The following is a 26,789-nucleotide window of genomic DNA, read 5'->3' as shown; positions in this document are numbered from 1 at the left end:
GGCTATATATAGTAGAGAGGCTACATACAGTAGAGAGGCTATATACAGTAGAGTGGCTATATACAGTAGAGTGGCTATATACAGTAGAGAGGCTATATACAGTAGAGAGGCTATATACAGTAGAGAGGCTATATATAGTAGAGAGGCTACATACAGTAGAGAGGCTATATACAGTAGAGGCTATATACAGTAAAGAGGCTTTATACAGTAGAGTGGCTATATACAGTAGAAAGGCTATATAGAGTAGAGAGGCTATATACAGTAGAGGCTATATACAGTAGAGGCTATATACAGTAAAGAGGCTTTATACAGTAGAGTGGCTATATACAGTAGAAAGGCTATATAGAGTAGAGAGGCTATATACAGTAGAGAGGCTATATACAGTAGAGAGGCTATATACAGTAGAGGCTATATACAGTAAAGAGGCTTTATACAGTAGAGTGGCTATATACAGTAGAGAGGCTATATAGAGTAGAGAGGCTACATACAGTAGAGAGGCTATATACAGTAGAGGCTATATACAGTAAAGAGGCTTTATACAGTAGAGTGGCTATATACAGTAGAAAGGCTATATAGAGTAGAGAGGCTATATACAGTAGAGAGGCTATATACAGTAGAGAGGCTATATACAGTAGAGAGGCTATATACAGTAGAGAGGATATATACAGTAGATAGGCTATATACAGTAGAGAGGCTATATACAGTAGAGAGGCTATATACAGTAGAGGCTATATACAGCAGAGAGGCTATATACAGTAGAGGCTATATACAGCAGAGAGGCTATATACAGTAGAGGCTATATACAGCAGAGAGGCTATATACAGTAGAGGCTATATACAGCAGAGAGGCTATATACAGCAGAGAGGCTTTATACAGTAGAGAGGCTATATACAGTAGAGATGCTTTATACAGTAGAGTGGCTATATACAGTAGAGGCAATATACAGTAGAGAGGCTTTATACAGTAGAGAGGCTATATACAGTAGAGAGGCTATATACAGTAGAGATGCTTTATACAGTAGAGTGGCTATATACAGTAGAGAGGCTATATACAGTAGAGAGGCTATATACAGTAGAGAGGCTATATACAGTAGAGAGGCTATATACAGTAGTGAGGCTATATACAGTAGAGAGGCTATATACAGTAGAGAGGCTATAACAGTAGAGAGGCTATATACAGTAGAGAGGATATATACAGTAGCGAGGCTATATACAGCAGAGAGGCTATATACAGTAGAGTGGCTATATACAGTAGAGAGGCTATATACAGTAGAGAGGCTATATACAGTAGAGAGGCTATATACAGTAGAGGCTATATACAGCAGAGAGGCTATATACAGTAGTGAGGCTATATACAGTAGAGTGGCTATATACAGTAGAGAGGCTATATATAGTAGAGAGGCTACATACAGTAGTGAGGCTATATACAGTAGAGAGACTATTTACAGTAGAGAGGCTATATACAGTAGAGAGGATATATACAGTTGGGAGGCTATATACAGTAGAGAGGCTATATACAGTAGAGAGGATATATACAGTAGTGAGGCTATATACAGTAGAGAGGCTATATACATTAGAGAGGCTATATACAGTAGAGGCTATATAGAGTAGAGAGGATATATACAGTAGTGAGGCTATATACAGTAGAGAGGCTATATACAGTAGAGGCTATTTACAGTAGCGAGGCTATATACAGTAGTAAGGCTTTATACAGTAGAGAGGCTATATACAGTAGAGAGGATATATATAGTAGCCAGGCTATATACAGTAGAGGCTATATACATTAGAGAGGCTATAGACAGTAGAGAGGCTATATACAGTAGAGGCTATATAGAGTAGAGAGGATATATACAGTAGAGAGGCTATATACAGTAGAGTGGCTATATACAGTAGAAAGGCTATATAGAGTAGAGAGGCTATATACAGTAGAGGCTATATACAGTAGAGGCTATATACAGTAAAGAGGCTTTATACAGTAGAGTGGCTATATACAGTAGAAAGGCTATATAGAGTAGAGAGGCTATATACAGTAGAGAGGCTATATACAGTAGAGAGGCTATATACAGTAGAGGCTATATACAGTAAAGAGGCTTTATACAGTAGAGTGGCTATATACAGTAGAGAGGCTATATAGAGTAGAGAGGCTACATACAGTAGAGAGGCTATATACAGTAGAGGCTATATACAGTAAAGAGGCTTTATACAGTAGAGTGGCTATATACAGTAGAAAGGCTATATAGAGTAGAGAGGCTATATACAGTAGAGAGGCTATATACAGTAGAGAGGCTATATACAGTAGAGAGGCTATATACAGTAGAGAGGATATATACAGTAGATAGGCTATATACAGTAGAGAGGCTATATACAGTAGAGAGGCTATATACAGTAGAGGCTATATACAGCAGAGAGGCTATATACAGTAGAGAGGCTATATACAGTAGAGATGCTTTATATAGTAGAGTGGCTATATACAGTAGAGGCAATATACAGTAGAGAGGCTTTATACAGTAGAGAGGCTATATACAGTAGAGAGGCTATATACAGTAGAGATGCTTTATACAGTAGAGTGGCTATATACAGTAGAGAGGCTATATACAGTAGAGAGGCTATATACAGTAGAGAGGCTATATACAGTAGAGAGGCTATATACAGTAGTGAGGCTATATACAGTAGAGAGGCTATATACAGTAGAGAGGCTATAACAGTAGAGAGGCTATATACAGTAGAGAGGATATATACAGTAGCGAGGCTATATACAGCAGAGAGGCTATATACAGTAGAGTGGCTATATACAGTAGAGAGGCTATATACAGTAGAGAGGCTATATACAGTAGAGAGGCTATATACAGTAGAGGCTATATACAGCAGAGAGGCTATATACAGTAGTGAGGCTATATACAGTAGAGTGGCTATATACAGTAGAGAGGCTATATATAGTAGAGAGGCTACATACAGTAGTGAGGCTATATACAGTAGAGAGACTATTTACAGTAGAGAGGCTATATACAGTAGAGAGGATATATACAGTTGGGAGGCTATATACAGTAGAGAGGCTATATACAGTAGAGAGGATATATACAGTAGTGAGGCTATATACAGTAGAGAGGCTATATACATTAGAGAGGCTATATACAGTAGAGGCTATATAGAGTAGAGAGGATATATACAGTAGTGAGGCTATATACAGTAGAGAGGCTATATACAGTAGAGGCTATTTACAGTAGCGAGGCTATATACAGTAGTAAGGCTTTATACAGTAGAGAGGCTATATACAGTAGAGAGGATATATATAGTAGCCAGGCTATATACAGTAGAGGCTATATACATTAGAGAGGCTATAGACAGTAGAGAGGCTATATACAGTAGAGGCTATATAGAGTAGAGAGGATATATACAGTAGAGAGGCTATATACAGTAGAGAGGCTATATACAGTAGAGAGGCTATAAAAGTAGCGAGGCTCCATACAGACACCGGTTAGTCAGGCTGATTGAGGTAATATGTACATGTAGATATGGTTAAAGTGACTGTGCATATATGATGAACAGAGAGTAGCAGTAGCGTAAAAGAGGGGTTGGTGGGTGGTGGGACACAATGCAGATAGTCCGGTTAGACAATGTGCTGGAGCACTGGTTGGTTGGTCCAATTGAGGTAGTATGTACATGAAAGTATAGTTAAAGTGACTATGCATATATGATAAACATAGAGTAGCAGCAGCTTAAAATAGGGTTTGTGCAAATAGTCCGGGTAGCCATTTGGTTACCTGTTCAGGAGTCTTATGGCTTGGGGGTAAAAACTGTTGAGAAGCCTTTTTGTCCTTGACTTGGCACTCCGGTACCGCTTGCCATGCGGCAGTAGAGAGAGGAGGATCTCTCTGTCCTGAGCACAGTTAGGTTTGGGTTGGTAACAGACAATTGGTCGGCTGTTTGAGCCAGTAAAGGGTGCTTTGCTATTCTTGGGTAGAGGAATGTCTTTTACTTCCCTCCTGAGGGCTTGAGACACTTTCCTTAGGGCTTGAGACACTTTCCTTAGGGCTTGAGACACTTTCCTGAGGGCTTGAGACACTTTCCTGAGGGCTTGAGACACTTGGTTTCCTGAGGGCTTGAGACACTTTCCTGAGGGCTTGAGACACTTTCCTGAGGGCTTGAGACACTTTCCTGAGGGCTTGAGACACTTTCCTGAGGGCTTGAGACACTTTCCTTAGGGCTTGAGACACTTTCCTGAGGGCTTGAGACACTTTCCTGAGGGCTTGAGACACTTTCCTGAGGGCTTGAGACACTTTCCTGAGGGCTTGAGACACTTTGCTGAGGGCTTGAGACACTTTCCTGAGGGCTTGAGACACTTTCCTTAGGGCTTGAGACACTTTCCCGAGGGCTTGAGACACTTTCCTTAGGGCTTGAGACACTTTCCTGAGGGCTTGAGACACTTTCCTGAGGGCTTGAGACACTTTCCTGAGGGCTTGAGACACTTTCCTGAGGGCTTGAGACACTTTCCTGAGGGCTTGAGACACTTTCCTGAGGGCTTGAGACACTTTCCTGAGGGCTTGAGACACTTTCCTGAGGGCTTGAGACACTTTCCCGAGGGCTTGAGACACTTTCCCGAGGGCTTGAGACACTTTCCTGAGGGCTTGAGACACTTTCCTGAGGGCTTGAGACACTTTCCCGAGGGCTTGAGACACTTTCCTGAGGGCTTGAGACACTTTCCTGAGGGCTTGAGACACTTTCCTGAGGGCTTGAGACACTTTCCTGAGGGCTTGAGACACTTTCCTGAGGGCTTGAGACACTTTCCTTAGGGCTTGAGACACTTTCCTGAGGGCTTGAGACACTTTCCTGAGGGCTTGAGACACTTTCCTGAGGGCTTGAGACACTTTCCTGAGGGCTTGAGACACTTTCCTGAGGGCTTGAGACACTTTCCTTAGGGCTTGAGACACTTTCCTGAGGGCTTGAGACACTTTCCTGAGGGCTTGAGACACTTTCCTGAGGGCTTGAGACACTTTCCTTATGGCTTGAGACACTTTCCTGAGGGCTTGAGACACTTTCCTGAGGGCTTGAGACACTTTCCTGAGGGCTTGAGACACTTTCCTGAGGGCTTGAGACACTTTCCTGAGGGCTTGAGACACTTTCCCGAGGGCTTGAGACACTTTCCTTAGGGCTTGAGACACTTTCCTGAGGGCTTGAGACACTTTCCTGAGGGCTTGAGACACTTTCCTGAGGGCTTGAGACACTTTCCTGAGGGCTTGAGACACTTTCCTGAGGGCTTGAGACACTTTCCTGAGGGCTTGAGACACTTTCCTGAGGGCTTGAGACACTTTCCTGAGGGCTTGAGACACTTTCCCGAGGGCTTGAGACACTTTCCTGAGGGCTTGAGACACTTTCCTGAGGGCTTGAGACACTTTCCTGAGGGCTTGAGACACTTTCCCGAGGGCTTGAGACACTTTCCCGAGGGCTTGAGACACTTTCCTGAGGGCTTGAGACACTTTCCTAAGGGCTTGAGACACTTTCCTGAGGGCTTGAGACACTTTCCTGAGGGCTTGAGACACTTTCCTAAGGGCTTGAGACACTTTCCTGAGGGCTTGAGACACTTTCCTGAGGGCTTGAGACACTTTCCTGAGGGCTTGAGACACTTTCCTGAGGGCTTGAGACACTTTCCTGAGGGCTTGAGACACTTTCCTGAGGGCTTGGATTGAAGAGACGGCAAATAGAAGTGGCAATATAATCCGCTGTCATTGTCGGTCATTTTGACAAATAAAATCCATTAAATACAGGTGTCACTGTATATAGACTTTTTATTTTGATTTTTTTCTACTGTATTATTGACTGTATGTTTGTTTACTCCATGTGTAACTCTGTGTCGTTGTATGTGTGGAACTGCTTTGCTTTATCTTGGCCAGGTCGCAGTTGTAAATGAGAACTTGTTCTCAACTGGCCTACCTGGTTAAATAAAGGGTTATATATATAAATACCTGGTTAAATAAATGGTTATATATATAAACACCTGGTTAAATAAATGGTTATATATATAAATACCTGGTTAAATAAATGGTTATATACATAAACACCTGGTTAAATAAATGGTTATATATATAAATACCTGGTTAAATAAATGGTTATATATATAAACACCTGGTTAAATAAATGGTTATATATATAAATACCTGGTTAAATAAAGGGTTATATATATAAACACCTGGTTAAATAAAGGGTTATATATATAAATACCTGGTTAAATAAAGGGTTATATATATAAATACCTGGTTAAATAAAGGGTTAGGGTTATATATATAAATACCTGGTTAAATAAAGGGTTAGGGTTATATATATAAATACCTGGTTAAATAAAGGGTTATATATATATATACCTGGTTAAATAAAGGGTTAGGGTTATATATATAAATACCTGGTTAAATAAAGGGTTAGGGTTATATATATATATACCTGGTTAAATAAAGGGTTATATATATAAATACCTGGTTAAATAAAGGGTTAGGGTTATATATATAAATACCTGGTTAAATAAAGGGTTAGGGTTATATATATATAAATACCTGGTTAAATAAAGGGTTATATATATAAATACCTGGTTAAATAAAGGTGAAATTAAAACAAATATTAATTTTAAAAATCCATCCAAGTTGTCAGACTTGGATTGTCATTGTTGATAGATAAAAAAAAATATGTTTTTACCTCTTCCACACTTACTTTACAGAATTCAAAATTACAATGCAATGTATTTCATAATTTGGTCAGTTATGCATGGACGTATAGGTTCAGAATTTGTTGTTGTTGTTGTTGTGTGTGTGTGTGTGTGTGTGTGTGTGTGTGTGTGTGTGTAATTATGATTCCTGCTGACATGTATTATTGATTATGTTAAGAGATTTGACTTACATGAGAGGACTACTACAAATAACATAAGAACATTGTAACAATGATAAATAACACAATAACAAACATATGAATACTTTTATTTTGCTAAACAAGACAATGGTTTTACATTCAGAAAGCATTCACACCCCTTGTGAGATGTGTCCCTGGCTGACACACAATGCCCCATTTTAAAGTAGAATTATGGTTGTTGTTTTTTTTTTTTTTTACATGTTTACAAATCAATAAAAATGAAAAGCTGAAATTAGTAAAGTATTCAATCCCGTTGTTATGGCGAGCCTAAATAAATTCAGGAGTAAATATTTGCTTAACAAGTCTCAGAAGTTGCATGTACTCGCTCTGTGTGCAATGGTAGTGTTTAAAAATGCAGACATTGTATATTTCTTGAGCATGGTGAAGTTATTAATTACACTTTGGATGGTGTATCAATACACCCAGACACTACAAACATACAGGCGTCCTTCCTAACTCAGTTGCCAGAGAGGAAGGAAACTCCTCGGGGATTTCACCATGAGGCAAATAGTGACTTTAAAACAGTTACAGACTTTAATGGCTGTGATAGGAGAAAACTGAGGATGGATCCACAAAATTGTAGTTACTCCACAATACTAACCTAAATGACAGAGTGAAAGAAGGAAGCCTGTACAGAATAAAAATATTCCAAAACATGCTTCCTGTTTGCAACAAGGTACTAAAGTAAAACTGCAAAACATTTGGCAAAGACATTCACTTTATGTCCTGAATACAAAGTGTTATGTTTGTGGCAAATTCAACACAACACATCACTGAGTACCACTCTTCATATTTTCAAGCATGGTAGCGGCTGCATCATGTTATAGGTATGCTTGTCATCGGCAAGGACTAGGGAGATTTTTAGGATCAAAGAAACAGAATAGAGCTAAGCACAGGCAAAATCCAAGAGGAAAACCTGGTTCAGTCTGCTTTCCAACCGACACTGGGATACAAATTCACCTTTTCAGCAGGACAATAACCTTAAACACAAGACCAAATATACACTGGAGTTGCTTACCAAGACTACACTGAATATTCCTGAGTGGCCTAGTTACAGTTTTGACTTAAATTAGCTTGAAAATCTATTGCAAGACTTGGAAATGGTTGTCTAGCAAACTTGACTAGCATGAAGAATTTAAAACAGAATAGTGTGCAGATGTTGTATAATCCAGGTGAGCAAAGCTCTTAGAGACATCCAGGGAGACTCAACGCTTTTAGAGACATCCAGGGAGACTCAGAGCTCTTAAAGACATCCAGGGAGACTCAGAGCTGTACTCGCTGCCTAAGGTGATTCTAACATGTATTGACTCAGGGGTGTGAATACCTATGTAAATGAGATATTTCTGTATTTCATTTTCAATAAATTTGCAAACATTTTCAATCCATTTTGAATTCAGGCTGTAACACAACGGGGAATAAGTCATGGGGTATGAATACTTATTGAAGTGGAGGGGAGAGTCTTCTGGCAGGTGATCTTCCTCTGTCTGTTACAGCTTAAAGAAGGCCTCTGCTTTTCCAGTCTCCACCGCCTCATAAAACACAGAGAAGTCCTGCAGAGCGAGAGAGATGAGGGAGAGAGAGCGATGAGAGATGGGAGAGAGCGAGGAGAGATGAGGGAGAGAGAGCGATGAGAGATGGGAGAGAGTGGGGCAGAGAGAGAGATGAGGGAGAGAGAGCGATGAGAGAGCGAGGAGAGATGGGAGAGAGCGAGGAGAGATAGGAGAAAGGGGTGCAGAGATGAGAGATGGGGAGAGAGAGTAGAGAGAGAGATGAGAGATGGGAGAGAGAGTAGAGAGAGAGATGAGAGATGGGAGAGAGAGAGTAGAGAGAGAGATGAGGAGGAGAGAGTGATGAGAGATGGGAGAGAGCGAGGAGAGATGGGGCAGAGAGAGTAGAGAGAGAGATGAGCGATGGGGCGGAGAGAGTGATGAGAGATGGGAGAGAGCGAGGAGAGATGGGGCAGAGAGAGTAGAGAGAGCGATGAGAGATGGGGGAGAGAGAGCAAAGAGAGATGGGGGAGAGAGAGGGCAGAGCGAGCCATGAGATATGGGAGAGAGAGAGTAGAGATAATAGAGTAGAGATGAGAGAGTAGAGAAGAGATGAGAGAAGGCAGACAGAGTGATGAGAGATGAGGGAGAGAGAGTGATGAGAGATGGGGCAGAGAGAGGGCAGAGAGAGCGATGAGAGATGAGGGAGAGAGAGTGATGAGACATTGGGGAGAGAGAGGGCAGAGAGAGCGATGAGAGATGAGGGAGAGAGAGTGATGAGAGATGGGGAGAGAGAGGGCAGAGAGAGCGATGAGAGATGAGGCAGAGAGAGGGCAGAGAGAGTGATGAGATATGAGGGGGAGAGAGGGCAGAGAGAGTGATGAGATATGAGGGGGAGAGAGGGCAGAGAGAGTGATGAGATATGAGGGGGAGAGAGGGCAGAGAGAGTGATGAGATATGAGGGGGAGAGAGGGCAGAGAGAGTGATGAGAGATGAGGGGGAGAGAGGGCAGAGAGAGAGATGAGAGATGAGGCAGAGAGAGTGATGAGAGATGAGGGAGAGAGAGTGATGAGAGATGAGGGAGAGAGAGAGGGCAGAGAGATGAGGGAGAGAGGGGGCAGAGAGATGGGGAGAGAGAGGGCAGAGAGATGGGGAGAGAGAGAGATGAGAGAGAGGGCAGAGAGGAGAAAAACATCAATCGGAGAGGGAGGGAGAGCGTGAGAGCTGTGTTTGTGGATGCAGTGTGTTTCACTGATTCTGAGTAATACTGATGCAAATAGATGGAAATGGGATTTGGACAGATGAACAAACACAACGCTTTAAACACAATAACAACATCACAGACAGACAGGACCAGCTACGATAAACCCCCAACAACAACATGGAACAGTATTGGTCTACAATCAGAGGTTCATTTCTTCTTCGTTCAGTTAAACGGCAGGGCCAGACACAGTGACGTACCGCCAGGTCTGAGCAAGCCCCTGCCATGGCTTGGGATGTGTTCATATACTATCTGGGGAGGGGGTACCCCCCCCCCCCCATTGCACCCCCCCCTGTCTTGCAGGCTGCTGGTGTGTGAGGGTATGCCAGTGACCATAAAGTCCACCCCAACAGGAAGGATGTTTGGCGTACCGTGGTCACATGAAGGTTTTCAAGTGGCCGTGCCACACCCTGCTGTGGTGGAATTCCAATGCTGCCTGAACGAGAATTACTGGTGTGTGTGTGTGTGTGTGTGTGTGTGTGTGTGTGTGTGTGTGTGTGTGTGTGTGTGTGTGTGTGTGTGTGTGTGTGTGGTGTGTGTGGTGTGTGTGTGGTGTGTGTGTGGTGTGTGTGTGTTGACTTAAAGCTGTGGGCGTTGTGCAGCCTGAGTAATGATTAGATTTTGGTCCACACCCAGGCTGCATTCCAAATGGCTCCTTATAACCAGAGTAGTCTAGTCAGTAGTCTGGTCAGTAGTCTGGTCAGTAGTCTGGTCAGTAGTCTAGTCAGTAGTCTAGTCAGTAGTCTAGTCAGTAGTCTAGTCAGTAGTCTGGTCAGTAGTCTAGTCAGTATCTCTAGTCAGTAGTCCAGTCAGTAGCTCTGGTCAGTAGCTCTAGTCAGTAGCTCTAGTCAGTAGTCTAGTCAGTAGTCTAGTCAGTAGTCTAGTCAGTATCTCTAGTCAGTAGTCTGGTCAGTAGTCTAGTCAGTAGTCTAGTCAGTAGTCTAGTCAGTAGTCTAGTCAGTATCTCTAGTCAGTAGTCTAGTCAGTAGTCTAGTCAGTAGTCTAGTCAGTATCTCTAGTCAGTAGTCTAGTCAGTAGTCTAGTCAGTATCTCTAGTCAGTATCTCTAGTCAGAAGTCTAGTCAGTAGTCTAGTCAGTAGTCTAGTCAGTAGTCTAGTCAGTAGTCTAGTCAGTAGCTCTAGTCAGTAGTCTAGTCAGTAGTCTAGTCAGTATCTCTAGTCAGTAGTCTAGTCAGTAGTCTAGTCAGTAGTCTAGTCGGTAGTCTAGTCAGTAGTCTGGTCAGTATCTCTAGTCAGTAGTCTAGTCAGTAGTCTAGTCAGAAGTCTAGTCAGTAGTCTAGTCAGTAGTCTAGTCAGTAGTCTGGTCAGTAGCTCTAGTCAGTAGTCTAGTCAGTAGTCTAGTCAGTATCTCTAGTCAGTAGTCTAGTCAGTAGTCTAGTCAGTAGTCTAGTCAGTATCTCTAGTCAGTATCTCTAGTCAGTAGTCTGGTCAGTAGCTCTAGTCAGTAGTCTAGTCAGTAGTCTAGTCAGTATCTCTAGTCAGTAGTCTAGTCAGTAGTCTAGTCAGTAGTCTGGTCAGTAGCTCTAGTCAGTAGTCTAGTCAGTAGTCTAGTCAGTAGTCCAGTCAGTAGTCTAGTCAGTAGCTCTGGTCAGTAGTCTAGTCAGTAGTCTGGTCAGTATCTCTAGTCAGTGTCAGTAGTCTAGTCAGTATCTCTAGTCAGTAGTCTAGTCAGTAGTCTAGTCAGTAGTCTAGTCAGTAGCTCTAGTCAGTGTCAGTATCTCTAGTCAGTATCTCTAGTCATTATCTCTAGTCAGTATCTCTAGTCAGTATCTCTAGTCAGTAGTCTGGTCAGTATCTCTAGTCAGTATCTCTAGTCAGTATCTCTAGTCAGTAGTCTAGTCAGTATCTCTAGTCAGTAGTCTAGTCAGTATCTCTAGTCAGTATCTCTAGTCAGTAGTCTAGTCAGTATCTCTAGTCAGTAGTCTAGTCAGTGTCAGTAGTCTAGTCGGTATCTCTAGTCAGTAGTCTAGTCAGTGGCTCTAGTCAGTAGTCTAGTCAGTAGTCTAGTCAGTATCTCTAGTCAGTGTCAGTAGTCTAGTCTGTATCTATAGTCAGTAGTCTAGTCAGTATCTCTAGTCAGTAGTCTAGTCAGTATCTCTAGTCAGTATCTCTAGTCAGTAGTCTGGTCAGTAGTCTGGTCAGTAGTCTGGTCAGTAGTCTAGTCAGTTGTCTAGTCAGTAGTCTAGTCAGTAGTCTAGTCAGCAGTCCAGTCAGTAGCTCTAGTCAGTAGCTCTAGTCAGCAGTCTAGTCAGCAGTCTAGTCAGTAGCTCTAATCAGTAGTCCAGTCAGTAGCTCTAGTCAGTAGTCCAGTCAGTAGCTCTAGTCAGTAGCTCTAGTCAGTAGTTCTAGTCAGCAGTCTAGTCAGTAGTCTAGTCAGTAGCTCTAGTCAAACGTAGTGCACTACATAGGGAATAGGTTCAACCAGTCAGCCAGCAGAACCAGGATGTCACACTGCAGGTGTAGGCTTTAGTTCCAGTATGACACTTATACACCTGATTGAAATGGTTCAAGGTCCACACTGAAGACCCTGATGAGTTGATTACTTTGAAAATGGTGTTTCTGTATTCGGGTGGAACAAAATCTTGCACAACCAGTATCTCTCCTGAACCAGTAGCTCTCCTGAACCAGTAGCTCTACAGAACCAGTATCTCTCCTGAACCAGTAGCTCTACAGAACCAGGAGCTCTCCTGAACCAGTCGCTCTACAGGACCAGTAGCTCTACAGAACCAGTAGCTCTCCTGAACCAGTAGCTCTACAGAACCAGTAGCTCCACAGGACCAGTAGCTCTTCAGAACCAGTAGCTCTACAGAACCAGTAGCTCTCCTGAACCAGTAGCTCTACAGAACCAGTAGCTCCACAGGACCAGTAGCTCTACAGAACCAGTAGCTCTACAGGACCAGTAGCTCTACAGAACCAGTAGTTCTACAGGAACAGTAGCTCTTCAGAACCAGTAACTCTACAGAACCAGTAGCTCTACAGAACCAGTAGCTCTCCTGAACCAGAGAAGCTAGAACTGCTCCCCAAATGTGTACCTACTCCTTACTTGGTGCTATTGACCAGGGCCCACACATACACAATAGGCTCCCTGGTCAAAAGTAGTGGACTATATTGGAAACGGGGCCATTTAGAATTCAGCCCTGGCCTTGTGCTAGCGGTCTTCTAGACTCACCCCGCAGTAGACGTCCTTATTGAAGACCTGTGGTGGCAGAGCGGCGGGGTTTCCTGTCTTCTTCCTCATCTCCTCTTTGATCTCTGACCCCTGGGTGATGTCCACAGCCTGGTACTTGATCTTCTTAGAGTCCAGGAAGGAGAAGATCTGGCTCTGCTGTTGCTTTAGCTGACGGGATGGGAACAGTAGAAATAATATTGAACAGTAGTGATACTTTTAATATTTTGTCATATTTATCATTTATTTATAACATTGTCTGCTTCCCAAATGGCACCCTTATCCCCTATAAAGTGCACTACTGTTGACCAGGGCCCATTGGGGTGAATCAGAATCGCCTATAGAAGGATATTGTAAAAACAAATTGAACGATCGGTAGCGGTACAGTATAACTTAATATTCTGATTATTATAGAGGTCGTAGTTTACTATATTACTTAATATTCTACTGATCACAGAGGTCATAGTTTACTATATTACTTAATATTATAATGATTACAGAGGTCATAGTTTACTATATAACTTAATATTATAATGATTACAGAGGTCGTAGTTTACTATATAACTTAATATTATAATGATTACAGAGGTCGTAGTTTACTATATAACTTAATATTATAATGATTACAGAGGTCGTAGTTTACTATATAACTTAATATTATAATGATTACAGAGGTCGTAGTTTACTATATTACTTAATATTCTACTGATCACAGAGGTCATAGTTTACTATATTACTTAATATTCTACTGATCACAGAGGTCATAGTTTACTATATTACTTAATATTCTACTGATCACAGAGGTCATAGTTTACTATATTACTTAATATTATAATGATTACAGAGGTCGTAGTTTACTATATTACTTAATATTATAATGATTACAGAGGTCGTAGTTTACTATATGAGACAGTAAGAGCTCCACCACATTCATAGTGGAGCTCAGGGACGGTGTGACGGTATCTCAGATTGCGAGTTCTGATCTAGGATCTGTCCATGTAATCTAATTCATTGCGTTGTGAAAAAGCACAACTGATTCTAAATCAGCACTTTTACTCTGAGACGCCTGATAGCCTGCGTACGGTTGGTTCCGTGGTCCACAGAAATCTGTTAGCGTGACAGAGGCAGGCCGAGTCGGGAGTGGCGTGGTAGGTGCAGCCAGGAAAACGTTTACATTTGAGTTATTTATCAGATTCTCTTGCCCAGAGCGACTTCCTGTCATTCATCTTAAACTAGCTAGGTAAGACAACCACAACTCATAGTCAGTACACAACTCTCGTCGATAAAGCAGCTATCAGCTAAGTCAGAGCTTGTAAGTCAGAGCTTGTAAGTCAGAGCTAAGTAAACCAGAGCTAGTAAACCAGAGCTAGTAATCCAGAGCTAGTAAACCAGAGCTAGTAATCCAGAGCTAAGTAAGCCAGAGCTAAGTAATACAGAGCTAGTAAACCAGAGCTAGTAATCCAGAGCTAAGTAAACCAGAGCTAAGTAATCCAGAGCTAGTAATCCAGAGCTAGTAAACCAGAGCTAAGTAATCCAGAGCTAAGTAATCCAGAGCTAGTAAGCCTGAGCTAAGTAATCCAGAGCAAAGTAATCCAGACCTAGTAATCCAGAGCTAGTAAACCAGAGCTAAGTAATCCAGAGCTAGTAATCCAGAGCTAAGTAATTCCAGAGCTAGTAAACCAGAGCTAAGTAAGCCAGAGCTAGTAAACCAGAGCTAAGTAAGCCAGAGCTAGTAAACCAGAGCTAAGTAAGTCAGAGACAAGTAAGCCAGAACTAAGTAAATCAGAGCCAGTAAGCCAGAGCTAAGTAAGTCAGAGCTAAGTAAGTCAGAGCTAGTAAGTCAGAGCTGGTAAATCAGAGCTAAGTAAGTCAGAGATAAGTAAGCCAGAGCTAGTAAATCAGAGCTAAGTAAGCCAGAGCTAGTAAGTCAGAGCTAGTAAGCCAGAGCTAGTAAATCAGAGCTAAGTAAGTCAGAGGTAGTAAGTCTGAGCTAGTAAGTCTGAGCTAGTAGGTCAGAGCTAAGTAAGTCAGAGGTAGTAAGTCAGAGGTAGTAAGTCTGAGCTAGTAAGTCAGAGCTAGTAAGTCAGAGCTAAGTAAGTCAGAGGTAGTAAGTCTGAGCTAGTAAGAGAAGTACAAGTGTTAGTCCAAGAAAGGTACAATTGATGTTCAGTTCGACTTCTTCTTCTTCTTTATGTCCCTCAGCTAAAGAGGCAGAGTGGTGAGGTGGATACAGCCAGGTAAATGAATGAGACAGGTGAGAACACATACCTCTCTGGATCCGCTCACGCTGCTGAAATACACCACGATAGACATGATACCTGATGATATCTACTGCTACAAAATATCAATATAATATGATCCAGTTAAGTTTGTGATTCAGTGGAGAGAGTGTGTGTGGAGTGTAGACTGCTTCAAGGTGTTGCAGCAGACAAGGTGAACAGGTTTAAACATGGCTTACCTGTTGGCCACACCCCCTGGCTGCCGACCACTCCTGTTATGTCTATTCCTTGCTATTGTCACACACACACACATTACACAAACACAGACCCAAGCACACACACGCATCACACACATAGATGGACACACAGACAGACACACACACACACATAGATAGATAGATAGACACACACACTACACACACATTACACAAACACAGACCCAAGCACACACACACATCACACAGAGACAGACAGACAGATAGACAGAGAGACAGACAGACAGACACACGGATCACACACATAGATAGACACACATAGACAGACACACACACCCACATAGATAGATAGACACACATAGACAGACACACACATCACACAGAGACAGACAGACAGATAGACAGATAGACAGCCAGACAGCCAGACAGACAGACAGCCAGACAGACAGACAGACAGACAGACAGACAGACAGACAGACAGACAGACAGACGCATCACACACATAGACAGACACACACACACACATAGATAGACACACATAGACAGACACACAGACACAAAGAGAGAGAGAGAGAGATGCCATTGAGCACCTCAGAGAATGTTTTGTCTTAGGTCTGAAGAGATGCAGACGCTGTATACAGTAGATATATGTCTTGGGTCTGAAGAGATGCAGACGCTGTATACAGTAGATATATGTCTTGGGTCTGAAGAGATGCAGACGCTGTATACAGTAGATATATGTCTTGGGTCTGAAGAGATGCAGACGCTGTATACAGTAGATATATGTCTTGGGTCTGAAGAGATGCAGACGCTGTATACAGTAGATATATGTCTTGGGTCTGAAGAGATGCAGACGCTGTATACAGCAGATATATTCAGCCTTCAGAAAAACCCTTTGACTTCTGTCCACATTTTGTTGTTACAGCCTGTCACTACCCACAATACACCATGATGTCAAAAGTGACATTATGTTTTTACAAATTTGTACAAATTACTTTCCAAATGAAAAGCTGAAATGTCTTGCGTCACTAAGTATTCAAGCACCATGTTATGGCGAATTTAAATAAGTTCAGGAGTAAATATTTTCTTAACAAGTCAAGTAATAAGTTGCGTGGACTCACTCTGTGTGCAATAATAACTCTGTGTTTAACATGATTTTTGTAATGACTACCTCATCTCTGTACCCCACCATTCAACCACAAAGATAAGGGAGGTGTCACGCCCTGGCCATAGCGAGGCTTTTTATTCTCTATGTTGGTTAGGCCAGGGTGTGACTAGGGGTGGGCATTCTATGTCCTGGCCATAGAGAGGCTTTTTATTCTCTATGTTGGTTAGGCCAAGGTGTGACTAGGGGTGGGCATTCTATGTCCTGGCCATAGAGAGGCTTTTTATTCTCTATGTTGGTTAGGCCAGGGTGTGACTAGGGGTGGGCATTCTATGTCCTGGCCATAGAGAGGCTTTTTATTCTCTATGTTGGTTAGGCCAGGGTGTGACTAGGGGTGGGCATTCTATGTCCTGGCCATAGAGAGGCTTTTTATTCTCTATGTTGGTTAGGCCAGGGTGTGACTAGGGTGGGCATTCTATGTTCTGGCCATAGAGAGGCTTTTTATTCTCTATGTTGGTTAGGCTAGGGTGTGACTAGGGGTGGGCATTCTATACCCTGGCCATAGAGAGGCTTTTTATTCTCTATGTTGGTTAGGCCAGGGTGTGACTAGGGGTGGGCATTCTATGTCCTGGCCATAGAGAGGCTTTTTATTCTCTATGTTGGTTAGGCCAGGGTGTGACTAGGGGTGGGCATTCTATGTCCTGGCCATAGAGAGGCTTTTAATTCTCTATGTTGGTTAGGCCAGGGTGTGACTAGGGTGGGCATTCTATGCCCTGGCCATAGAGAGGCTTTTTATTCTCTATGTTGGTTAGGCCAGGGTGTGACTAGGGGTGGGCATTCTATGTCCTGGCCATAGAGAGGCTTTTTATTCTCTATGTTGGTTAGGCCAGGGTGTGACTAGGGGTGGGCATTCTATGTCCTGGCCATAGCGAGGCTTTTTATTCTCTATGTTGGTTAGGCCAGGGTGTGACTAGGGTGGGCATTCTATGCCCTGGCCATAGAGAGGCTTTTTATTCTCTATGTTGGTTAGGCCAGGGTGTGACTAGGGGTGGGCATTCTATGCCCTGGCCATAGAGAGGCTTTTAATTCTCTATGTTGGTTAGGCCAGGGTGTGACTAGGGTGGGCATTCTATGCCCTGGCCATAGCGAGGCTTTTTATTCTCTATTTTGGTTAGGCCAGGGTGTGACTAGGGTGGGCATTCTATGTCCTGGCCATAGCGAGGCTTTTTATTCTCTATGTTGGTTAGGCCAGGGTGTGACTAGGGTGGGCATTCTATGTTCTGGCCATAGAGAGGCTTTTTATTCTCTATTTTGGTTAGGCCAGGGTGTGACTAGGGGTGGGCATTCTATGCCCTGGCCATAGCGAGGCTTTTTATTCTCTATGTTGGTTAGGCCAGGGTGTGACTAGGGTGGCCATTCTATGTTCATTTTCTATGTTTTATATTTCTTTGTTGTTTTGGCCTGGTGTGGTTCTCAATCCGAGGCAGCTGTCTATCGTTGTCTCTGATTGAGAACCATATTTAGGTAGCTTTTTCCCACTGCGTTTTTTTGTGGGTAGTTGTTTTCTGTTTTGTGTCTTTTCTGCACCAGACAGAACTGTTTGGGTTTTTTCGTTCTTTCTCTTGGTTATTTTGGTTGGTCAGTGTTCAGTTCCAATAATAAAGATGAACACGTACCACGCTGCACCTTGGTCCTCCACTCCTTCCAACAGCCGTTACAGGAGGTTTTCCAATGCCTCACAAAGAAGGGCACCCATTGGTAGATGAGTAAAAAAAAGCATGAGCCTGGTGAAGTTATTAATTACACTTTGGATGGTGTACCAATACACCCAGTCACTACAAAGATACAGGCGTCTTTCCTAACTCAGTTGCCAGAGAGGAAGGAAACCACTCAGGGATTTCATCATGAGGCCAGTAGTGACTTTAAAATAGTTACCGAGTGTAATGGCTGTGATAGGAAACTGAGGATGGATCAACAACATTGTAGTTACTCCACAATACTAACCTAAATGAGAGAGTGAAAGAAGGAAGCCTGTACAGAACAAACATTTTCCAAAACATGCTTCCTGTTTGCAACAAGGCACTAAAGTAAAATTGCTAAAAATTTGGCAAAGCGATTCACTTTTTTTGTACTTAATACAAAGTGTTATGTTTGGGGCAAATCCAATACAACACATTACTGAGTACCACTCATCATATTTTTAAGCATAGTGGTGGTTGCATCATGGGTATGCTTGTAATCGTTAAGGACTGAGGAGTTTTTCAGGATACAACATAAACGGAATGGAGCTAAGCACAGGAAAAATCCTAGAGGAAAACCTGGTTCAGTCTGCTTTACACCAGACACTGGGAGATTAATTCACCTTTCAGCAGGACAATAACCTAAAACACAAGGCCAAATCTACACTGGAGTTGCTTACCAAGAACACAGTGAATGTTCTTGAGTTGCCGAGTTACAGTTTTAACCTAAATCTTCTTGTAAATCTATGGCAAGACCAGAACGTGGCTGTTTAGTAATGATCAACAACCAATTTGCCAGAGCTTGAAGAATTGAGAGAATAATAATGGGCAGATATTGTACAATCCAGATGTGGAAATCTCTTAGAGACGTACCCAGGAAGACTCACGGCTCTTAGAGACTGACCCAGAAAGACTCACAGCTCTTAGAGACTGACCCAGGAAGACTCACCGCTCTTAGAGACGTACCCAGGAAGACTCACAGCTCTTAGAGACTTACCCAGAAAGACTCACAGCTCTTAGAGACTTACCCAGAAAGACTCACCACTCTTAGAGACTTACCCAGAAAGACTCACCGCTCTCAGAGACGTACCCAGATAGACTCACAGCTCTTAGAGACGTACCCAGGAAGACTCACAGCTCTCGGAGACGTACCCAGGAAGACTCACAGCTTTAATCGCTAACAAAGGTGATTCTAACATGTATTGACTCAGAGGTGTGAATACTTATATAAACAAGATATTTCTGTATTTAATTTTCAATACATTTGCAAACGTTTCGGAAAAAACATGTTTTCACTTTGTCATTATGGGGTATTGTGTCTAGATGTTTGAGAAAGAAAAAAAACCCATTTAATCAATTTTTTTATTCAGGCTGTAACACAACGAAATGTGGAATAAGTCAAGGGGTATGAATGCTTTCTGAAGGCCCTGTACATACTTACACTCAAAGTTCAGCATTCTGAAGAAACATGAGAATATGAATGTTACAATCATAGATTCTATGCAATACAAATATTTGAATGAATCTTAGCATTGGCTATGCCTGGCGGCACTAGATTAAATTAAATACATGTCACACCCTGACCATAGTTTGCTTTGTATGTTTCTATGTTTTGTTTGGTCAGGGTGTGATCTGAGTGGGCATTCTATGTTGTATGTCTAATTTGTCTGTTTCTGTGTTTGGCCTGATATGGTTCTCAATCAGAAGCAGGTGTCAGTCATTGTCTCTGATTGGGAACCATATTTAGGTAGCCTGTTTGGTGTTGGGTTTTGTGGGTGATTGTTCCTGTCTTTGTGTTTGTTACACCAGATAGGGCTGTTTTCGGTTTTTCACGGATCTTGTTTTTCTATATTGTTCTATTTTCATCCTTATTAAAGATGTATCTAAATAACCACGCTGCGTTTTGGTTCGCCTCTCCTTCAACAGAAGAAAGCCGTGACAATACAAAACATTGGTCGACACATTTTAAATAATGGAGAGGGGAAAAAAAAATGTTTTTTTTTTAAACTGTGTACTTTCAGATATGTTCAATTAATCGTATTGTAATGACCTCGATAGATGATATGTAAGAGAATGTCCGCAACAGGGGATCGAGTAGTCAAACGTAACGGTTTATGAACCAGAACTGACTACTGTTTGTCCGTAGAAGAAAAAGAAACACACACCTGTTAAGACGAGGTGCTGGCTAGCGGAGTAGAACACCTGTTAAGACGAGGTGCTGGCTAGCGGAGTAGAACACCTATTAAGACGAGGTGCTGGCTAGCGGAGTAGAACACCTATTAAGACGAGGTGCTGGCTAGCGGAGTAGAACACCTGTTAAGACGAGGTGCTGGCTAGCGGAGTAGAACACCTATTAAGACGAGGTGCTGGCTAGCGGAGTAGAACACCTATTAAGACGAGGTGCTGGCTAGCGGAGTAGAACACCTATTAAGACGAGGTGCTGGCTAGCGGAGTAGAACACCTATTAAGACGAGGTGCTGGCTAACGGAGTAGAACACCTATTAAGACGAGGTGCTGGCTAGCGGAGTAGAACACCTATTAAGACGAGGTGCTGGCTAGCGGAGTAGAACACCTATTAAGACGAGGTGCTGGCTAGCGGAGTAGAACACCTATTAAGACGAGGTGCTGGCTAACGGAGTAGAACACCTATTAAGACGAGGTGCTGGCTAGCGGAGTAGAACACCTATTAAGACGAGGTGCTGGCTAGCGGAGTAGAACACCTATTAAGACGAGGTGCTGGCTAGCGGAGTAGAACACCTATTAAGACGAGGTGCTGGCTAGCGGAGTAGAACACCTATTAAGACGAGGTGCTGGCTAGCGGAGTAGAACACCTATTAAGACGAGGTGCTGGCTAGCGGAGTAGAACACCTATTAAGACGAGGTGCTGGCTAGCGGAGTAGAACACCTATTAAGACGAGGTGCTGGCTAACGGAGTAGAACACCTATTAAGACGAGGTGCTGGCTAGCGGAGTAGAACACCTGTTAAGACGAGGTGCTGGCTAGCGGAGTAGAACACCTATTAAGACGAGGTGCTGGCTAGCGGAGTAGAACACCTATTAAGACGAGGTGCTGGCTAGCGGAGTAGAACACCTGTTAAGACGAGGTGCTGGCTAGCGGAGTAGAACACCTATTAAGACGAGGTGCTGGCTAGCGGAGTAGAACACCTATTAAGACGAGGTGCTGGCTAGCGGAGTAGAACACCTATTAAGACGAGGTGCTGGCTAGCGGAGTAGAACACCTATTAAGACGAGGTGCTGGCTAACGGAGTAGAACACCTATTAAGACGAGGTGCTGGCTAGCGGAGTAGAACACCTATTAAGACGAGGTGCTGGCTAGCGGAGTAGAACACCTATTAAGACGAGGTGCTGGCTAGCGGAGTAGAACACCTATTAAGACGAGGTGCTGGCTAACGGAGTAGAACACCTATTAAGACGAGGTGCTGGCTAGCGGAGTAGAACACCTATTAAGACGAGGTGCTGGCTAGCGGAGTAGAACACCTATTAAGACGAGGTGCTGGCTAGCGGAGTAGAACACCTATTAAGACGAGGTGCTGGCTAGCGGAGTAGAACACCTATTAAGACGAGGTGCTGGCTAGCGGAGTAGAACACCTATTAAGACGAGGTGCTGGCTAACGGAGTAGAACACCTATTAAGACGAGGTGCTGGCTAGCGGAGTAGAACACCTATTAAGACGAGGTGCTGGCTAGCGGAGTAGAACACCTATTAAGACGAGGTGCTGGCTAGCGGAATAGAACACCTATTAAGACGAGGTGCTGGCTAGCGGAGTAGAACACCTATTAAGACGAGGTGCTGGCTAGCGGAGTAGAACACCTATTAAGACGAGGTGCTGGCTAGCGGAGTAGAACACCTATTAAGACGAGGTGCTGGCTAGCGGAGTAGAACACCTATTAAGACGAGGTGCTGGCTAGCGGAGTAGAACACCTGTTAAGACGAGGTGCTGGCTAGCGGAGTAGAACACCTATTAAGACGAGGTGCTGGCTAACGGAGTAGAAAACTTGAAAATAAAAGAGAGCCGCACACTCTAGGAGCTCAGATGCAAAAATGTAATTACCAACGTTTTCGACAGCCAAACTGTCTTCATCAGGGTATTACTGTTTGTCCGTAGCCTACGCCAAATAAATACGTATTCAAACAACGAGATATTCCAGAAAGATAGTTCAAATTTAGGATTCCCTGAACATACAGTCATAGCCAATTGACATGGCGCAGAGAGATGGGATCTTGTTGGTGTTCTGTAAGGACATGGCGCAGAGAGATGGGATCTTGTTGGTGTTCTGTAAGGACATGGAGCAGAGGGATGGGAGCCTGCTGGTGTTCTGTAAGGACATGGTGCAGAGAGATGGGATCTTGTTGGTGTTCTATAAGGACATGGAGCAGAGAGATGGGATCTTGTTGGTGTTCTGTAAGGACATGGCGCAGAGAGATGGGATCTTGTTGGTGTTCTGTAAGGACATGGAGCAGAGAGATGGGATCTTGTTGGTGTTCTGTAAGGACATGGTGCAGAGAGATGGGATCTTGTTGGTGTTCTGTAAGGACATGGTGCAGAGAGATGGGATCTTGTTGGTGTTGGACATGGTGCTCAGAGTGAAACAAAGAGGGAAGTGTAAGGTGGTGTGGAGCAGCTGGACTGATCAAGCAGGGAAACAGTGGTTTAAAGAGGTGATAACAGGAGTGGTGTTGATTATCTGGACTGATCAAGCAGGGATACAGTGGTTTAAAGGGGTGATAACAGGAGTGGTGGTGATTATCTGGACTGATCATGCAGGGATACGGTGGTTTAAAGGGGTGGTGTTGATTATCTGGACTGATGACAGGAGTGCCTGTGAGTGTCAGCACTAAACCTGAGAGGAGGCATTTTAGTGAATGTTCAAAGATTACTTATATTTAACCAGGTAAGAACACATTCTCATTTACAGCAACGACCTGGGGAATAGTTACAGGGGAGAGGAGGGGGACGAATGAGCCAATCATAAACTGGGGATTATTAGGTGACTGTGATGGTATGAGGGACAGCTTGGGAATTTAGCCAGGACACCGGGGTTAACACCCCTACTCTTACGATAAGTGCCATGGGCTCTTTAATGACCTCTGAGAGTCAGGACACCTCTTTAACGTCCCATCCGAAAGAAGGCACCCTACACAGGGCAGTGTCCCAATCACTGCCCTGGGGCATTGGGATATTTTTTTTAGACCAGAGGAAATAGTGCCTCCTACTGGCCCTCCAACACCACTTCCAGCAGCATCTGGTCTCCCATCCAGGGACTGACCAGGACCAACCCTGCTTAGCTTCAGAAGCAAGCCAGCAGCATCTGGTCTCCCATCCAGGGACTGACCAAGACCAACCCTGCTTAGCTTCAGAAGCAAGCCAGCAGCATCTGGTCTCCCATCCAGGGACTGGCCAGGACCAACCCTGCTTAGCTTCAGAAGCAAGCCAGCAGCATCTGGTCTCCCATCCAGGGACTGGCCAGGACCAACCCTGCTAAGCTTCAGAAGCAAGCCAGCAGCATCTGGTCTCCCATCCAGGGACTGGCCAGGACCAACCCTGCTAAGCTTCAGAAGCAAGCCAGCAGCATCTGGTCTCCCATCCAGGGACTGGCCAGGACCAACCCTGCTTAGCTTCAGAAGCCAGCCAGCAGCATCTGGTCTCCCATCCAGGGACGGACCAAGACCAACCCTGCTTAGCTTCAGAAGCAAGCCAGCAGCATCTGGTCTCCCATCCAGGGACTGGCCAGGACCAACCCTGCTTAGCTTCAGAAGCCAGCCAGCAGCATCTGGTCTCCCATCCAGGGACTGGCCAGGACCAACCCTGCTTAGCTTCAGAAGCCAGCCAGCAGTATCTGGTCTCCCTTCCAGGGACAGACCAAGACCAACCCTGCTTAGCTTCAGAAGCAAGCCAGCAGCATCTGGTCTCCCATCCAGGGACTGACCAGGACCAACCCTGCTTAGCTTCAGAAGCCAGCCAGCAGTATCTGGTCTCCCATCCAGGGACGGACCAAGACCAACCCTGCTTAGCTTCAGAAGCAAGCCAGCAGCATCTGGTCTCCCATCCAGGGACGGACCAAGACCAACCCTGCTTAGCTTCAGAAGCAAGCCAGCAGTGGGATGCAGGTAGATAGCATGTCTATTCTGTTCAAATAAAATAAAATAAAATGTTATTTGTTACACATGGTTAGCAGATGTTAATGGTCACATGGTTAGCAGATGTTAATGGTCACATGGTTAGCAGATGTTAATGGTCACATGGTTAGCAGATGTTAATGGTCACATGGTTAGCAGATGTTAATGGTCACATGGTTAGCAGATGTTAATGGTCACATGGTTAGCAGATGTTATTGGTCACATGGTTAGCAGATGTTATTGGTCACATGGTTAGCAGATGTTAATGGTCACATGGTTAGCAGATGTTAATGGTCACATGGTTAGCAGATGTTAATGGTCACATGGTTAGCAGATGTTAATGGTCACATGGTTAGCAGATGTTAATGGTCACATGGTTAGCAGATGTTAATGGTCACATGGTTAGCAGATGTTAATGGTCACATGGTTAGCAGATGTTAATGGTCACATGGTTAGCAGATGTTAATGGTCACATGGTTAGCAGATGTTAATGCGAGTGTAGCGAAATGCTTGTGCTTCTAGTTCCGACCGTGCAGTAATAACCAACGAGTAATCTAACAATTTCACAACTACCTTATACACACAAGTGTAAAGGAATGAATTTAGAATATGTACATAAATATATATGAATGAGCAATTTGCCGAACGGCATTGGCAAGATGCAGTAGATGGTATAGAGTACAGTATATACATATGAGATGAGTAATGTAGGGTATGTAAACATGATATATAGTAGCATTGTTTAAAGTGACTAGTGATACATTTATTACATCCATTTTTATTATTAAAGTGGCTGGAGTTGAGTCAGTATGTTGGCAGCAGCCACTCAATGTTAGTGGTGGCTGTTTAACAGTCTGATGGCCTTGAGATAGAAGCTGTTTTTCAGTCTCTCGGTCCCAGCTTTGATGCACCTGTACTGACCTCGCCTTCTGGATGGTAACGGGGTGAACAGGCAGTGGATCGGGTGGTTGTTGTCCTTGATGATCTTTATGGCCTTCCTGTGACATCGGGTGGTGTAGGTGTCCTGGAGGGCAGGTAGTTTGCCCCCGGTGATGCGTTGTGCAGACCTCACTACCCTCTGGAGAGCCTTGCGGTTGTGGGCGGAGCAGTTGCCATACCAGGCGGTGATACAGCCCGACAGGATGCTCTCGAGAGTCTTTTTGGTGACAAGCCAAATTTATTCAGCCTCCTGAGGTTGAAGAGGCGCTGCTGCGCCTTCTTCACCACGCTGTCTGTGTGGGTGGACCATTTCAGTTTGTCCGTGATGTGTACGCCGAGGAACTTAAAACTTACCACCTTCTCCACTACCGTCCCGTCGATGTGGATAGGGGGGGTGCTCCCTCTGCTGTTTCATGAAGTCCACGATCATCTCCTTTGTTTTGTTCAGGGTATTGCTAAATAAAGCAACCAAAGGATATATGAGTTATTATGTGAGGGCTTAGGTACCTACACTGCCAGAGGTTTGGGCATGTGGCAACAGCATGTAAAGAGAGAAAGAGGTGTGCCAGGTGTGGAGGGGAGCGTGAGTAAGGACAAAGTGCTGCAGCTGTGGGGGGTGCTCATAGTGTGGCATGTAGTGGCCCAGAGAGGGTGGCCCAGAGAGGGTGGCCCAGAGAGGGTGGCCCAGAGAGGGTGGCCCAGAGAGGGTGGCCCAGAGAGGGTGGCCCAGGAGGGTGGCCCAGAGAGGGTGGCCCAGGAGGGTGGCCCAGGAGGGTGGCCCAGAGAGGGTGGCCCAGAGAGGGTGGCCCAGAGAGGGTGGCCCAGAGAGGGTGGCCCAGGAGGGTGGCCCAGAGAGGGTGGCCCAGAGAGGGTGGCCCAGAGAGGGTGGCCCAGAGAGGGTGGCCCAGGAGGGTGGCCCAGAGAGGGAAGGGTGTCTCATGCTGAGGCAGTGAGGGTGGCCCAGGAGGGTGGCCCAGAGAGGGTGGCCCAGGAGGGTGGCCCAGGAGGGTGGCCCAGAGAGGGAAGGGTGTCTCATGCTGAGGCAGTGAGGGTGGCCCAGGAGGGTGGCCCAGAGAGGGTGGCCCAGAGAGGGTGGCCCAGAGAGGGTGGCCCAGAGAGGGTGGCCCAGAGAGGGTGGCCCAGAGAGGGTGGCCCAGGAGGGTGGCCCAGAGAGGGTGGCCCAGAGAGGGTGGCCCAGAGAGGGTGGCCCAGTGAGGGTGGCCCAGAGAGGGTGGCCCAGAGAGGGTGGCCCAGAGAGGGTGGCCCAGAGAGGGTGGCCCAGAGAGGGTGGCCCAGAGAGGGTGGCCCAGTGAGGGTGGCCCAGAGAGGGTGGCCCAGGAGGGAAGGGTGTCTCATGCTGAGGCAGTGAGGGTGGCCCAGAGAGGGAAGGGTGTCTCATGCTGAGGCAGTGAGGGTGGCCCAGGAGAGAAGGGTGTCTCATGCTGAGGCAGTGAGGGTGGCCCAGTAGAGAAGGGTGTCTCATGCAAAGTTAGTGAGGGTGGCCCAGGTTCAAGGGAGAGATGGGTAAGAGGTTCTAGACTGGGGGTTACAGGGCAGTTGGGCTGCGATATGGTATTCAGAAAGTATTAAGACTTTTTCCACATTTTGTTT

General features: G+C 44.7%; 1 protein-coding gene across 1 annotated transcript; it reads right to left on the bottom strand.

The window, feature by feature from the left end:
• Window positions 1–6,942: 6,942 nt before the first annotated feature.
• Window positions 6,943–15,301, bottom strand: zgc:153284 (GRX_SH3BGR domain-containing protein). The gene is made up of 3 exons (XM_021611365.3): window positions 15,093–15,301; window positions 12,828–12,995; window positions 6,943–8,440 (listed from the first exon to the last, which is right to left on the bottom strand). The coding sequence occupies exons 1-3, from the start codon at window positions 15,135–15,137 to the stop codon at window positions 8,378–8,380; spliced, it is 276 nt and encodes a 91-aa protein (XP_021467040.1). The 5' UTR covers window positions 15,138–15,301; the 3' UTR covers window positions 6,943–8,377.
• Between the last annotated feature and the right edge of the window lie 11,488 nt (window positions 15,302–26,789).

This window comes from Oncorhynchus mykiss, chromosome 8, assembly GCF_057628025.1.
Source record: "Oncorhynchus mykiss isolate SJ-2025 chromosome 8, ASM5762802v1, whole genome shotgun sequence".
NCBI lineage: Eukaryota > Metazoa > Chordata > Actinopteri > Salmoniformes > Salmonidae > Oncorhynchus > Oncorhynchus mykiss.
Note: the sequence above shows the minus strand (reverse complement) of the source record. Positions and strands in the feature narration are given on the sequence as shown.

Bases quoted from the DNA above. Each gene is read 5' to 3' on its own strand.
- zgc:153284 (XM_021611365.3), bottom strand. From the start codon at position 15,137: ATGTCTATCGTGGTGTATTTCAGCAGCGTGAGCGGATCCAGAGAG. The intron at 12,996-15,092 runs GTATGTGTTCTC...CCATCCCGTCAG, and splicing joins GCGTGAGCGGATCCAGAGAG to CTAAAGCAACAGCAGAGCCA. The intron at 8,441-12,827 runs GTGAGTCTAGAA...CTCGCTCTGCAG, and splicing joins ATAAGGACGTCTACTGCGGG to GACTTCTCTGTGTTTTATGA.